General features: G+C 43.3%; 1 protein-coding gene across 1 annotated transcript; it reads right to left on the bottom strand.

The window, feature by feature from the left end:
• Positions 1 to 7,161: 7,161 nt before the first annotated feature.
• On the bottom strand, positions 7,162 to 16,342 carry cpsf2 (cleavage and polyadenylation specific factor 2). Its single transcript, XM_030405649.1, has 15 exons — positions 16,203 to 16,342; positions 15,663 to 15,829; positions 15,415 to 15,574; positions 15,204 to 15,309; positions 14,987 to 15,116; positions 14,776 to 14,891; positions 14,371 to 14,558; positions 13,958 to 14,248; positions 13,685 to 13,785; positions 13,202 to 13,405; positions 12,939 to 13,091; positions 11,825 to 12,047; positions 11,224 to 11,538; positions 10,270 to 10,404; positions 7,162 to 7,650 (listed from the first exon to the last, which is right to left on the bottom strand). The coding sequence occupies exons 2-15, from the start codon at positions 15,809 to 15,811 to the stop codon at positions 7,558 to 7,560; spliced, it is 2,364 nt and encodes a 787-aa protein (XP_030261509.1). The 5' UTR covers positions 15,812 to 15,829; positions 16,203 to 16,342; the 3' UTR covers positions 7,162 to 7,557.
• Positions 16,343 to 16,419: the final 77 nt, after the last annotated feature.

Genomic DNA, 16,419 nt, shown 5'->3' with positions numbered 1-16,419 from the left:
GTGACATTAACGCTGACGTTTGAATTGCATTAGTTGAACTACTTTCTAAAAGGCAGCAATTTAAAATCAAGATCACTAGCTGCAAGATATCACTGATTAGTGTTACACATGAAAAACTAACATTGCTAACGTTACCTAGCTACCTACATTTTCCTCTACAGTATGTGCAATTTACTTTAAGTGTTTGTGGAGGTTAAAAGGAGGTTCAGGAACATCACGAAAAGTGTGGCTAGATATGGTTGTGGATTGATGCTGGAAGCTGCCTCATCTTCTTAGTTTTGCCCCCGTCATCATCCCACTGTGGTTAAAAGACAGGAGGTGGTTCTTGCGAGGTCTCCTACACTCAATGCCCACATTTAGAGCAGATGGCATGTATAAATGGCAAACGTTTCAATGTGAAAAGTAGATTACTGGTTTGAAAATATGATCCAGTAAAGAGTAGCAGTTGAGTTTCAAAAAAGGAACGTGAAAAGTACTCGTTACACGTTACCCCCCACCCCTGCACATCAATCAGACCCATTTCAGGTTTTGTGAGCTGTATCTGGATCAAATCTTATGTCTCAGAGACAAAAGAACATTTTCTCTTCTTTCTGACTGAACTCGTCTGATGAAAACCAAAACCACACTTGTGCTAAAAAGTTACAGCAAACACTAACATTTGGACATTCGAAGCCGCCGCTCAGTGTGCTGGCATCTCAACCGAACTGCACGCAGAAAAACAGTTGTAGTGCTGAGTCACTTGTCTGGATTCACACTCCTCGGTCTGGCCTCTACTTGTTTTCACATCCACATCGCTCACTGCGGATGATTCAGCCTTATTACACGGCCCCGTGTCATGCCAGGGAGGCATCCTGAGTTTAGGAGAGACGTCTGCGGGGGTAAACAAAGAGACCTAATCCCTCATCGTGTTTTCTGAGCTTGAATTAATCATCGGCAGGGTCTCCTCGCAGCTCTCAAGGCGGTGTCAGCCATGTCACATAAGATGAGGCCGGTTACCTCTGATGTGCTGAGCAGAAAGAGCAGGCCAGCCAGGTTGCATTCTGCTGACTGGCTGGAACCACATGTCAGCCAGAATGCAGTTTGCTAAGAGGCTGATACTGCCCTCATCCAAGAGCATGTTCCCTGATCCTCCTCCCTGCATCGCCTCAAGTTACGGACAACCGACTGGTCAGGTTTGTTTTGCCGTGGGAGGAGAAGAATGTGCTGTTTGTACACAGGCCAAGCAAAACAATCTCATGTGATCTGTCCTAAATACCCAGTCACATACACATGATCACTAAGTCATCCACATGCCTCTCCCAGGAAGCCAGCCGGGATCAGTCACAGCCATGAATGCTCCCAACAAACGCATTGTTTGATCAAAAAGGGGAAAATGGCAGCTGCAGTATTGTGGACTGTGGATAATCTAGCAGCGAGTGCCTTTTCGTGGATTTGTGCTCGTGAGCATTCCCACTTTGTGGACGGGTGTGAAGAGCAGGTTGCATAAGAGGATCACCTCCATAATGTTGTAATTCAGGATTCCTTTCTCGACATGGCCATCTTTAAGTGTCAGCATCTTAAGGAGCGGGAGGGCAAAAGTGGCTCCTGTACTGAAGGACCATTACCACAGGAATATGCCGGCACGTAGGAATTACTCAAAGAGGCAGGAATTAGGGAAGAGATGAAGGAAAAAGCGAGCAAGGGGGCCTAGAGGGGAATTAAGATCTGTAGAGTGGGAAAGTCTGAGGCAAGAGAAAATGAACAGACCGAAACCAGGAAGAGGAACGAGTTTTAACTAACTTGCGTCAAAACCTTCACAAGACTACTTTTAGATTCTGAATAGTGTTTAAAGGGTTTGTTAAATGAGACCTTCTATACGAACCTGTGGACCATTTGTCTAAGTTTTTTAATGCTGCTGAACTATGGATTTCTTTGTGAAGGACTCGCTCTCAATTGCATCAGTGTCATTCTCCACTCCGGTAACAGAGAACAACAGTAGTTAAAGTTAGCAAGCTGCCATCATAAACTAACAACCGGCTTCCACCACAACATACGAGTTCCACAGAGCTCCTCTAAAACAGATTTTAGAGAAATTTATTTTTGGAGACTTGAAATAATAAGCAATTTTTAAATACAAGCTCCAGAAAGGTTTTGTGGAAGACCAAACTCGACCTGAGTTTCCATCAGAATAGCCCGTCAGGGTGTAGATAATGACTACATTTTCAATTTTTGGGTGAATTTGTTCTTTAAGGTGTGTACAGACAGATAACAAACTGGTGAATGTGTATTTCTTTGGCATACACATCCACTAAAACAGACATTAGCTGTAAGCTAGTTAGCAACAGATAACACAAATCAGTGTCTCAAAGTGTGTGTCTGTGTGAGAGCTCTACAATGACTAAACTCAGAACTCACCACAAACTCTTGTCTTTCTTAATTTCCCTCCGGGCTCTGACGGGTGCGGATAGTGTTTCTTCCTGTCTTCCACTGACTTTGTAACCTAACGTAGCTATCACAGCTAGCTATCACCTCCTAAATGCACATTATGTTCTGTCTGAGCTAGGCGAGCTGTCGCCCAGAGTTTCAAGTCTTTATGCTAACCTGAGCTAATCATGGCTGTAGTTAGTTAATACTGCATTCATTCAATACTGGCAGAATGGGAAGAAGATCCCACTTCTGATCATTTTTACTATATTCCAAGATAAGCTATTTCCACTGCTATCCAGTCACTCCAGTAAATAAAGAAAGCAGTTTTTTTATTGGAGGTCTAATTCTTTCAGCTTCCTGCAGCTCTGTTTTCCTGACTCACAATTTCTCACATGTTAATTTGAGTGTTAAAATCATAGGTGTTATTAACACCAGGGACGGTGACAACCAGTTTTGTCCCCATCACTTTTGAAAACCAAATATCTGTTAAAAATGTGCAAAAATAAAAAAAGACATTTTAACTAATAAATGAATTTTGATGCACTGTTACGCAATCTTTTTTCCCACCTTAATTATCCGGTCCGACCTCAAACGATCCTCTAATAACATTTCATTTTTTCATCTAAGCTCTAACGTTTCCGCTGCTTCTCGACAGGAAAGTGACAGACCGTGCCGGACTAGGCTGGTAAATGTAAACGTCTACCTTAATTCTGAAATAATTTGCACTTGAAAGGTGCTTCATAAATCCTTAAAATGTATAATTCCAAGTACCAACCCCAGCTGATATGAAAAAATAACCTCTGACATGTTGTCTGTACCTGGCCTGGTTCAAATATTCTTCTAATTTAATTTCACTGCGTCTATCTTTTGTTGAAAGTGTCGAGGCATGGCTCTACATATTCTTTAACACCCAGCAACTGTCATCAAGTCAAAAGGACTGCTTTTTATTTATTAATAACCTGCGCCTGAGCTTCTCAAAACAACAGTAATAAAGCCGACATTTCAACGTGATGTCCATTTGGGCGGAGTGACAAGTTCCATTTTTAGAGCCGGGTATCATGGGATTTTTGTGCCTTATGTTATGTTTGAATATTGTGAGGGTTTCATAGAAATCCGTCCCCCTTTCCACATTATTACATTGATGTCATTGGCATTAAGTGGTCTGCTTAGTGAGTAGACCGGGAATTCAAAAGGGATTAAGCTCATTCATCCTCCAATCCACACAGATGAATGGCTGCACACGACCAAGATGCTCCTGTTTTATTGAGTGCAGCTTCGTGCCCAGCGAGTGCAGCGTGGAAGGCAGAGGGGTGGGCGTCCTGGAGCCAGGTTAAGGGTTTGTGATCTGATTTGTGGGAGGACAGATTGGCAGGGAGGGGGAGTTGGGGGGCACTTGTTGAGCTGAGAGCAGATCTCTCGCCGGCCTCCAGGGGGCAGAGCGGCCTCGGTGCCCCAGGGCGACTCTGCTCTGTGCTCCGGGCTTAGCTGCTCGTTACATTAAAACAGGGGCTTCTGTGACAGAGTCAGCATTATGAAAGCTAAGAGGATTAGCTGATGGACATTTCTGGCGTTCCCGGTCAATTATCAAAATGAAAAGCAGTGACTGGGCAGGGCTGGCATGCTCTGTGGCACAGAAGAGCTCCTCTCTCTCCTCTCTCCTCCTCCTCCTCCTCCTCCTCCTCCTCATCATCTCCACTCCAGCCCTCCATCTCTCACTCAGCCTCTGTCTGTCACAGGTTACAGAGGTTCAGTGGGGGAGGGGGAGGGGAATAAATAAAGAAATAAATAGAGGCACTGATGTGTCTCTCTAGACATGAAAGTTTTGTGTGTGTGTGTGTGCGTGTGTGTGTGAGAGAGAGAGAGTGTGTGTGTCAGCCACGGATTAAAAAAGAGCATTTAAATTTGAATGTTTCTAAAGTGCAAAACTGTATGTTATGCAACTGAATAAAAAACAGGCTTGCATGTCAGCCAGCCATCCGTGCTCAAGTCTAACTCCTCCAACCGTGTGCATGATCACACACGCACAACCTACTGCCTGTTCTCTGTCCTACTTGTGTGCGTGTGTGTGTTTGTGTGTGTGTGTTAACCCCCCCTGTGATTGCTTAACAGGCTATCAGTGTAGGAGGAGCCTCCACGGCTATGATGCACATGTGATGCTTGAAAGTTGGGGGGTTGATGAAGAGGAGTTGTTGTTTCGGCATGTCCATAAAAGAAAAATAATTTTTTTTAAAAAGTGGCATTTTCCGCAGCTGTCGGGGTTAAGGATCTACCCCAGGGATTCACACAATGCTGCAAACGTAATCAGCCGAGTCAATGTGCCACCACGGCTGCAGCGGACACATCTCTCCGGCAGTGACACCCTGCCTTCTCCCCCCCCTCCATCCTTGACGCCCGGCTCCATCCCTTTTCTTCTTATCACCCAACTTTCTAATACAGCTGTTAGACCTCACTGGAGCGCAGCAGAGGTGAGGCTGTATATCCGTGTGTGCCTGGAAAAGATAAGAAAACAAACTGCTGAAACGTTTCATTATTATTTTGATTTTATTTTTTGCCTGTCACAAACAGCCAGGGAGGTAAACAGTTTTTTTTCTGCTGCGGGAGACAGTTGCCTAAAAATATAAAGTGAAGACCGGTAATCCTAGCTCACTACATAGCCGGCTGAATTATATTCAATCCTGGTTATCGCTTTGGGGACAATGTCATCTCACCGCTGTATTAGAGTTGGTCCTGCTGCATGGGCAGATTTGATATGGGCATTCAGAGGCCGGCGAGATTCAGCTGAAAAATGTCTCCATCTGGTGTTACTGCGGTAACCGGTTGACCTAGTAGGCAGCGCATCTTGTGTGGTGAGAAACGGCACATGCAGATGAGAATTAACACCTTGTGGTTGCGTTCCCTTGACAAACCAGTCAAGCTGCAGCACCCAGGTCCGCTCATAGACATGTAACACATGGGAAGACTGAAGGAGGTTTAAAAACGGGTAATAAGGTAGTTTCCAGTGAGAGACATGCTGCACTCACTTTGACAGAGGAGTAAGAGAGAGAGCTTGGTCACATGGCGCAACCACCAGGAGGTGATCTGAGGTGGAATGAGGTCGGATTGGCATTCACCTCGTTAGCAAAAGGACCCAAATGCATCCTTCTTATTGACCTGCCCCACCCCCTTCCATTCCCCAGATGAAGAGAGAGCGCATGGACAGAGGGGTTGTTCAGTTGCATATGTTTATAGTCATAATCTGCCTGACTCACTGATCCTTTATCTGACTCAGGTTTGTGCAAGGTAGCACCTGGTCCAGGCCATGGTTCGCTAGATGCAGATGAATGAAAAGAACCAGCTCTGAGCCCCGTGTTAAAACATGACAAATAGCCTGTATGTCTGCGAGCGTGAGTGCGTTGAGAGAAAAAACCCAAAAACAATCAAATTCCTCCTGTGTGTACAGAACGCAAAGTTGTAGCCACGACAGTACATGGTCACATATTTCAAATACGCTTTAAATGTGGCTGCTGCTGCAAAGAAGCGTCAAATTCTAAAATGTGGGCGCCTCAGTTTCAAGGTGAGCACCCAAGATCAGCGTCACCAGTTCAGTGTCCGACTGTATGTTAAATATGGTCGCCATATCCACTGTTGTTACGGCGTTGCATGACTGCCAGAAAAGTGTTTCGCATGACAATATGATGTCACAGCAGAGTTGAACTTTGACCTTTTGGATAGAAAATGTCAGCGCTCATCATTTATCCTATCAGACATTTGTGTGATTTCTCAGTGTGGTTTCAGAAAATGTGTTATGTTCGGTCACAGTGACCTTTGAACACCAAATCCTAATCGGTTCACTCTCGAGTCCAAGAGAAATAAAATTCCCTCGAGGTGTTTTACATGACCTGAAAACATAATGTATAAAAATAAAAAACATCACATCTAATGAGACTACAGCTGTGTATCAAATGTCAGTACAAAATGTTTTATTTTTCAGTTGGAGGAATTTTAACTTTATTCTTTTTACAAACACTATAGATTACTCTTGATGATGTCATCAGGGTTATGTCAGTGTGGATTTACGACATAAGATTTATTACACAATATATCCTGCATTACGAGATAGCATCTTTAATTGAACCTCAATTCAGGAGTTCTATCAAACTACATTTTGAGAAGCGTAGTATACAGCTGTTTTCAGATTTTGGCCTCTATGATGAGGTAAAACTGAGCACCGATCTCTGCTGCTATGATTTTTACAATCAATGCTATAGTTTTCGACTGTCTTTTGCAAGGCCCACAATTTAATGAGAATTGATAATAAATGTCCGGATTACCCTTTTAATTAATACAAGAATTCTGTACAATCACTGTCTGAAATGTATCAATATTCTGATTAACTTGGAGCTATAAATCAAGAACTTGTAAATAACACTGAGACGTTACTACTGAGTGCATTATCAGTCCTTTTGTGTCTCATTGAAAGTGTCTGAATTCTGTGGGAAATATGTGAAACTGATCATACCCTGAAAAATTCCAACAGTGGAACAAAAACATCAGATTCAGCGACAGATTCATGGCATGTACACCTACAGATCGATGAGATAATCACAGCTGTCAAATATCTGCAGAGTAAAGTCCATTCTACAGGGAGTGTGCATGAGTGCACAAATTGGGCCAAGAATTCCAACTTTTCATACTTAATGCTCGGCCATATTCTGGTCAGTAAATATTGGGAATCATTATCCAGCAATAATTGTGGAAAAACCTTCAACAGAGATGCATATTTGAAAAAAAGACTGGATTTAATGGCAGAATCACATCAGTGCACTGGGATGTTACTGTACAGTGGGAATAGCTTCAGGAATACGAGTCTGTTCACACAGAGAGGTCGGTCCAGGGGAGAGCATCTGCCTCTCACTTTGTGGAGGTAAACTAACAATAAAAAAAAAAAAACGTTATCTGAAAAAAAAACAAAAAAACAACAACTATAAAAAAGTGAAAATTTACAACAAGGTTTGCAGTGAAACAGCTGGAGCCGCCCCTGAGGAAGAGGTAGCCCGAGTGCGGTACACTCTTCTCCTCTGGGTAAAGTCCTCGTAAAGGATTGTCTCTGTATTGCCGTGGTGTGCTCTTCTGCAGCGTGTCCTCCTCCTCCTCTTCCTGCTGCTGCTGCTGCTATACCACAGCGTACTGCTGATACAGCAGCTCCCGGATCTTATAGTAGTCGTCACAAAGGCACCCTTCCAGGCCAATGCGTCCGGCCTCCGTCTGGACAGAGAGCACAAAGATGCACAGGTCACGTAGGTCCTCACATCACATTCATCAACACTTGTTACAGCATGGTTTCACCTTTAAACATCCATGTAGAAGCTCTACGCAGCCTGCTGCTGACCCCTAAAAATGAAGTGCTTCCAACTCAGACGTTACGTTCACAGGGATTTAAATGTCTAATGAAGCAATCCACTTCAAGTTCTCCCATTTAAATAGCACACACACCCACACACCCACACATGCTCTTAACAGTCTCAGTTCTCTTTGATTTCATTTTCTGGGTTGCATCTATTTTAAGTTCTTGTCAATTATGCATTTTGTTGGTATCCTGGCTCACTCCTACTTTTCCTTTTAGTTCTTAAGTTCCGCCTGCGATTCTTTTCTTGTGTGCGTTTCTTCTGAGGTGAGATGTTTTCATATGCCGCTGGGTTTTCTTTCATCCTACTGAGGCGGGCTGTATTTGTTTCTTTTTGTGTTTAATGTTCCATTTTATTTAATGCACTGGCATTTCATTTCATAGTTGTAAGTAAATAAACCTTAATCCCTAAACCAGTGGTTGTCAATCCTGGTACCGGAGCCCCCCCGACCCATGTTTTAGATGTTTCCCTGCCTGAGCACACCTAATTCACATTAATGGGCTTCAGCACAGCTTGAGCCTGATCATTTTCAAGGTTCATATTTTTATATTGGGTTCTACTATTGAATGTTTTCATGCTTTAATGTTTCTAATACAATCAATTCCTGTAGCACCTCTATTTACCTTTTGATGAAAGTTCATTTTTAGTGCCCGTCCCTTTAAGGCCCACCCCCCCATCAGTCTGCTCTGATTGGTCAGCTCTCACAGGCCTGAGGCCTTGTCCACACGTACCAAAAGATCTTTTTTTCCTCCGTCTTTCTTGACATCGTTTCAAGAATATTTGCGTCCATACGGATCCACTGAAAACGATTCAAAACGCTGTAGTTCATATTCCAGGCCTATAGGGGGCGCTTGAAATTCACCAAAGACGGAGAAGACACGGAGCATGCCCATTAAGCTTGCGCTCTGTATACAAACAGACAGTAGACGTTGAATCCGAACACAACAAGAAGAAGACGACAATGGCTAGTACAAGGAAACCAGAATCGTGCATGTGGACCATTAATGAGGTCGAACTGCTGCTGCGATTCACACTCAACTACAAGGCGAGTAAGTTGCAAGAAAGGCTCAATATCTTCTGCGGCATGAACACAAGCATGTAGTCCGCCATTGCTGTTGTTGCTGTTGTTGTTATGAGATGTCGCTGGGTTCAGCGGCCGGAGGCAAGAGGTCGAGGGTTGGGGCGATGGCGTCATCGTTTTGGAAAGTATGCGGATTCGCTGTCCACAAGAGAACGGGAGGGCTGCGTTTTCGAATTTTTCCACCGTGAGACCCGTTTTCAAAAAAGTGCGTTTTCAGGCGCTGCGTTTTCAGGATCCGTGTGTACGGTAGGCCAAAATGATGCAATACATGTGCGTCTTCGGCTCTGTAGTTGTTTTTGTAACTACAGCCCTGCTAGGGGCGCTGAATGTATAGTTTTGACATCACAACCTTGAAGAAGTCCTGTCGGCTCATTTAAAGGCACAGTATCTGAATAACGTCTGTGTGCTTTTCTGTGTGGATTAATTGTTTTGATACCATCACAGTATTCATAGATCACATAGACCTGCTTTGTTATCAACAAGTCTGGGAAATCTCACTTTCTACAATATGGGACCTTTGAAATATATACATTTTTTTTAAAAGTCTGGCCTCCTTGATTTTTTTTTTTTGCCTTTCATGTTCAAACTTTCAATGATTTCAAGATCCAATGGGAATACTGTAATTACAGTTAATCCCACCGATAATCAAACACTAACCAAATAGTAAACAACAGCACTTAATGACAATCCTAACAATATGACGTTGTTTCACTGCCAACACAAGTTAACACACACGAAAGACATTCATATATAATATAAACAGACTATTGACTGTAGACTCTCGACTAAGCTACTGTATTTTTTGGCATCTAACACGACCTGCCCACTTCACTAAACATTGCTGATTTCTCAGGATGCACAATCTATCATCAAACAAAGGGAGAAGCTGAAATGTGTCATCCTGCTGTACAACAATATTAGTTTGTCTTAAGGGGACAGTTTGTCAGCTGTGCATCGTTACTTCTGATGACTCAGTCAACACCATCTCAGGCAGTGAATGTCATTGGAAATGTGTTCATTCTGTGTCTATTTGTTCCGGAGATAAATGATTCTCTGCGAGGCTTTGAAGCATACAATAGAAGTTTTATGAAAGCTGCAAACGCATAGATGTGAAAAGATGTTCAACAGTGTTTTCATGTAGATCCTTTAATTCTACAATCTTTTAATTTAATTAAATCATTGGCTTTATGTCAACTATGCAACTGCCTGGCACGCAGACCTAAATATGCATCATTATGGAAAATAAAACCAGAAGCTCAACATTTTCATTGGCGCAAAACAAGCCTGTTTCGTATGTCTTCTGCGCTGGCAACTTTCCCTCTAGAGGGCTAGTGGTGCTTAGTGTTGCAGGGAGCTGATGGATAGCGTTCTCGCCAGGCCAGTGGGAAGGACACTCACCCTGCGGACGGCCACTGTGTTGTTGCATACCAGCACTCCTCCCACAAACTCGGCCTGGATGCCCTCTCTCAGCAGGACCTGCTTGAAGTCAGACAGGCGAGGCTCGTTTATGAACACCGACTGATGCCCTGGAATCTGGAGGGAGAACAGAAGTCAGACTTTGGGCTGTCTGAATTGCTTAAATGCCCTTGCAGACACATATTAGCAGAGACGCACGTTTCAACTCTCCTAAACTTAGACTCCCACGGATATCTGTTCCAGAATAAACTCTTCCTGCAACTCACCTCTGACAAACCGTCTCCAGACCTCTTCCTGACAACAAGAAGTCTTAATGAATATATTTATGGATAAAAGGTTTTTGTCTACTGGCTGCTGCAGCTGCTGGGACCTGAAAATCCTCAGTTGCTTGCACTACTTCATAAATCATTATTCATTTGCATGACAGCAAAGACTTGAAATGAGGTTAGCTGCCAAAATGAGAAGCAGGAAAGGACAAGCCTGCTGTAAACAAAACCTCTCTTAAGTTGAAAACAGGTTAAGCACCAATTTAAGCTTTGTTATGACCCAATCAGCCAGGTATCTGACACATAACAGAACATAAAGTTTCTTTTAGAGTGAGTTTTTAAAAAAAGCTCCTCTGCACTCATAAATGCATTTTGTTTATTGTTGCTTCTTTCAGGCTTGACACTAAGGCTGGGCTCAAGTGTGACAAGAGGACTTAGCAGGCAAACTGAGGATGTGCTTCTCAGTGAAGTGACCAGCACTTAAACTCTGAATAAAATCTTTGGCTATTCATAGACTCCAATAAGTGAGAAGAATTAGATGTACATTTTTAAGGATGCAATTACATTTTTTCAACGAAAAAAAAAACATTGCACAAAGGATTTACCAAGCAGGGTGGAGAGAATCTGTATGCTTACTAGCAACAAATGTTCATATTGCCCTCTGACTAACCTCGTGTGAAGGGAGTGGCTCCAGCGTGGGAATGACATCGCTCTCCTCAGACACCTCCTTCTCGTCCTCCCCAAACAGGCTCTTGATGGCGCGCTGTGCTGCCACCGCCGTGGCGTTGTGGTCGATGCCAAGATCGGGGGCGACGTCCATGGCCAGCTCACTGTCCTCGACCTCCTCTTTCGCACCCTCCTCCAGCATCACGCCCATGTCGACCTTCACCACGCGCATGTCCAGCACACCGTCGATCCAAGCGAGCTCTGTGTCTTTGGCTTTGCAGAACTGCAGAGAGCTCACCAAGGAGTCTTTCAACCGCACCTACACCGCGAGAAGACGAGACATGATGAGGACATTGAAGGTCATGGAAGGCTGCTTAAATGCTTGAGCTATAATCATTGCTAAAGAACTCAACCTTGCAGCAGTTAACGCCTTGGCTCAATTGCTAAGAGGTTGTAAAATGTGAAAAAATTACCGGACAAAAACAGAATTATATGGTTGTATCACTGCACAGACAACACAATTTAAACGTATGATTCGACAAGGAATCAAAAAACAATTTCAGTCTAATGAAAAATACACAGAGCAGGCGTTTACTGAAGCTGACCTGGTAGATGTGTGTTTCACTCGTGGCGTCCACAGTCTCCTGCAGTTTGGGTGTGTATACTTTGATGTCCTTGCTGAAAGCCTTGCAGGACTCAGCCAGGTCGAGGCTGGCCTCTGGCGGCCCGTGAACGATCACCAGCTGCCTGGGCTTCATCTGATTAATAATCTTCTTGATGGAATCGCCATCAGAGCGACCTTCATAATCTATGTACGATATCCTCGCTCTGTAGCAGGAGGAGGAAGACAGGATGAAGGTTTTTAATTAGTGCTGATTTGTCAAACATAGTTTAGTAACCCGCGCAGACAAGATATCTTGATGTGACTTGCGATTAATGCAGGAGAGGTTTGCTGAGTAGACATAACCTCTCTTTTTTTTAGCCTTACGTTCAAACGGTTACACTCATTCGCTACTGGAGGCCGTCCAACACACCACAGCACTGTACTGATGATCAGCTCTGATGGGACTTTATGAGGGAAGTTAAACCTGCAGAGCTCTTGTCACAGAACCACACAGATATATAGAAGACTGTTTCTCTATAGGGATCTCCAAATGCTCAGAGGAGGGTCAGGAGACCTTCTTGAATTTAAGGGGTGCAAGAAAACCTTCTCCAAACAGTAGGCCTGTATTACTGTAGGACATGGTGAAAACCTAAACACAAACTATTTTCAGCGTGTGACAACTCTGCTCAACAGCCTCCCTTCATAAAAAAGTACACAGTTAAAACAACCAAAGGAAACATGGAAAGTGAATTTGAAACCTTTTCAGTATGTATGATTGTCGAAAAATGTTAAAATATATACAGACAAATAATTGTGAGGATGCAGCTGATATCACAGCAATTTCTGACTTTGAATTTATATTAAATTGCCCGAAATGCTGTTTTTTCAATAACAAGTTTCGCCTTTCTTTGTTAGGCTGTGTCCGGTGGAAGGACAGAAAAGCCTGCACAGAACGGGTGCAGAACAAAATTAAATTTGGGTTTCTTTATTTTCTGTTCTTTAAAAAGTAACAGATAGGTGCACGGATTTACGCATTCACTGGCTGCCAGTTTACTCAATAATAGCAACGATTTCCGTAACGAGGTTCAGAACCACAAATTTCGAGGATCACTTACCTAATTTCAAGATTTTCTATACTTGAGATGCATTTGGTGGGAACAACAGAGAGATCCTGGTCCATGGGCTCATCACCATTGGTCAATCCCGATTCCAGCTTGTTTTTCTCCTCCTCTGTGGCCTGCAATTCAGGAACCAGAAACTCTTCTAACCTGTAAAAGAAGAACAACTTATTGGTGATGTCAGCAAGTATGGATCGGTGTAGTTTCTCTTTATCCATCACTCTGTATTCTGGTGTTAACACGTAGCGATATTGAGTCACCTGATGATTTCCCCGTACTCGTCCCATTTGATTCTCTCTTCGTGTGTGGGGAACATTGGATAAGACTTTTTGGCTTGTTTGAAGAAGCTTCCCTTGCGGCTTCCCTCGGCCTTCATCATCAGGTCGTGGTGTTTGGTTTTCACAGCAGCTGGCTGATCCAGATCATCGTCTAAGTCACTCTCGTCACTAGAATCTACATCCACCCTGCAAGTGCACGAAATAAATATTAACTATGTACATATGAGATGACAGATTTTTGTTCAGCTGCAGAGTATAAATGTTCTGTTCAAGGGTCACGACTCATCTCCCATTAACAGACTTACATTTAAATCGTCCGTTTTAGATCTGCAATTTAGACCAACATTTGCATTTCTTTTGGCTTTTTACATAATTTTCTGTTTTTAGCTATAAACAGGCAAATAATTTGAACAAATGTTTTGTTATACCAAGAGACATATAGCAGCATCATATACTGGGACTTACTCTTTCGCTTGTTCAAGCTTTTTCGCTGCTTCTTTCTTTATTTTATCCTTTTCCAGGAATTCTTCCAGCTCCTTGCCTTCCAGCTTCACTCTTTTCCTCACCTGTCATAACAAGAAGAGTGAAAGATGGATATGGTGCAAATGATGGAATGACACATTTTGCTGTTTCCTCAGCTGGGTTTGAGCGTGAGAGACAGCAGCTCCCCCGTGGGGCAAGTGCTGCATGAACAGACAAGATCAAAAACGCTCCATCGCAGCTGACGGCTGGTCTCACCTCCAGATCCAGCATCTTCTCTCCGGGGTTGTCGATGAGGTAGCGGGCGAGGGTTCCGGGTGTGGTGCGGTACGTCAGGATGACAGAGTTTTTGGCATCTTGGCACCACTGGATGAAGAGCTCTCTGGAGAAGCCGGACTCGAGGTCTGGCTGGCTGCAAAGCACCACCTTGGGGCTGGGGACTCGGGCAAGGTCTGCCAGACTGTGGCACAGGTTCAAGTGACGGAACTGGAACGGGTTATTTCTCTTGTCTTCAAAACACCTCATGAGCTTGTCACTCATCCACTCCACCTACAAGAAGACAACAAATTAACAATTATAACTAGTAAAACTGAACAACTATAATATCACATTTTAAATATATGAGGAATAGTATACAAATCTTCTCAAGTGGGAAAATCTGTGATTGATACCTGGGACTTGGAGAACTCCACCACATTATAGCTGACATTGTTAAGCAGAGCGAGTGGGTAAACTCCGAGCCCAGCATCCTTTGTTCTCCAGATCTGGTCCAGGAGCTGAGCCAGCTCCAACACACGGCCAGCGGTATCCACGGCGATCAGGACATTACCGTCACCGCGAAGGGTCTCCATGACATTGGCTGAGAGAAAAAGAATATTACTGAAAATATACAGCACTTCTTAACCATTGTTTTAAGTTTTAAATGTTTTAGTTTTAAGGAAAAAGAGAAAAATAGGTCAGGGGGAAAATGTCATTTCATGTCTGATGTTGAAATAGAAGTCAGGATGACAAGGTTTATTTGTTAGAGCGTCGGGACCAAATGATTTCTACTACAGAGTCTTGTGTAGATTACTTACTAAGGAGCATCTCATCTCTTTGTTTGCGTCGTGGCTGTACATATGTGGCATTGAAGGAGTCTGTGATAAGCAAGGAAGGACGACTTATGCTCTCCAACGTGCAACCGTTGAGGTGGCTAGAACAGAGAAAAAGAGGAGAAAAGGAATTAAACCAACAGCCAAAAAACTTAAGAACTAATTTCCATTTCATGAGTGTTTTGTCCGTTCTCACATCTCTCTCTTGTGGTTGAAGTCCACCGCATAAACAATCTCCTCCTCCCCGTCCTTCACAATTTTCCAAATAGTGCCTCCAATCATGTGACCAGCTGGGAGAGGAGTGATGGAGAGACCATGTCCTTTCCCTAAAGTAAGGTAAAAGAATAATATGAAGCACTTTGGTGTGAGTGCTGGATAATGAAGCGTGACTCTCTCTCTCTCAACTAACTCACCTTTCAGATTGACAATCTGAGAGTATTTCAGCTGCTGGATTTTATCAAAAGCAGAGTCTACATCATCTAGAGTGAACAGTGTGAAGTCTTCACTGTTGTTTCGGGACTAAGTGGAAAGAAGGATGAATAAGAACGCAAAGTTAATCATGCAATGTAAACCCTGCTGACAAATAACTTTACATGTATCACATTTCCAATAATCCTTCCGTACCTGATATAGATCATACATGAACATCTGACCCATCTTGTAGACGGGAATTGTAGCATATATAGTACAGTTTAGACCTAGTTTCCCTACTGCATATGGCAGGGCTCCCAGGTGGATGGGGTCAGGGTGGGAGAGGAGCACAGCATCGACCTGATGAACATATCTGGAGGGGAGAAGGACACGACACTTGTTTTAGTTCACATAACAGGGGGGGAGAACTGCTGTAATAAGAGCATGGCTACAATAACTACCGTTTCATAGCATCGATGATGTCCATTGAGAAGTTCTCATCCCAGCCACAGTCCAGTAGGAAGCGGAATTCATCCACCTGCAGCAGGTAACAGAGGGCCGACTCCTCCTGAACCCCTGACACGGCTGTCAGCTTGATAATGGACGTCATTGTTCTTCAGTTTTAACGCTGAAAGTACAATTAGCTAGTTTAGCATTAGGTTATGCAAACAAAACAACATCGCCTACGTTGAGCTGGGCGGCTGTGATTACAGTGGAGAACAACGAAAAAATTAAAAATGTACATATTTCGCAGTTAAACTGTACGGTATAACAGTAATACACAGCATAAGTTCTAAATGGGGACTATATGGCTAGCTAGCCGATCAGTAGGCACATTTAAAGTAAACAGTTTGGCTGCTAGCCACAGCTAACGTTAGTTCACACGAGCAATAACGTTAACAAATCACCCGGCAAAGTCTGCCGACTTAGCATGCTAGCTCCGTTACATTTTGGCAGGTGGTTGTAAGTGACTTGGCTCAGCAAACGAACGTGCAACATACCATTAAATATCAGAAAATATATATATTCCCGTTGGAATAGAAACACAACAAGTGGATTTTCTATAATTCCAACATTAAGACATTTTGGCTAGCGCTTATGAATACACACTCGACTAGCAAACATGTTAGCCGCTGCGTCATGTGTGAAAGGGCAAAGGAACGTACCAACTATGGCGGTGTTGGTGAAAACTAAAATTATGACACAACATTGAAAATG

This window comes from Sparus aurata, chromosome 22, assembly GCF_900880675.1.
Source record: "Sparus aurata chromosome 22, fSpaAur1.1, whole genome shotgun sequence".
Lineage (NCBI taxonomy): Eukaryota > Metazoa > Chordata > Actinopteri > Spariformes > Sparidae > Sparus > Sparus aurata.
This window is presented reverse-complemented; position numbering and strand designations above follow the sequence as displayed.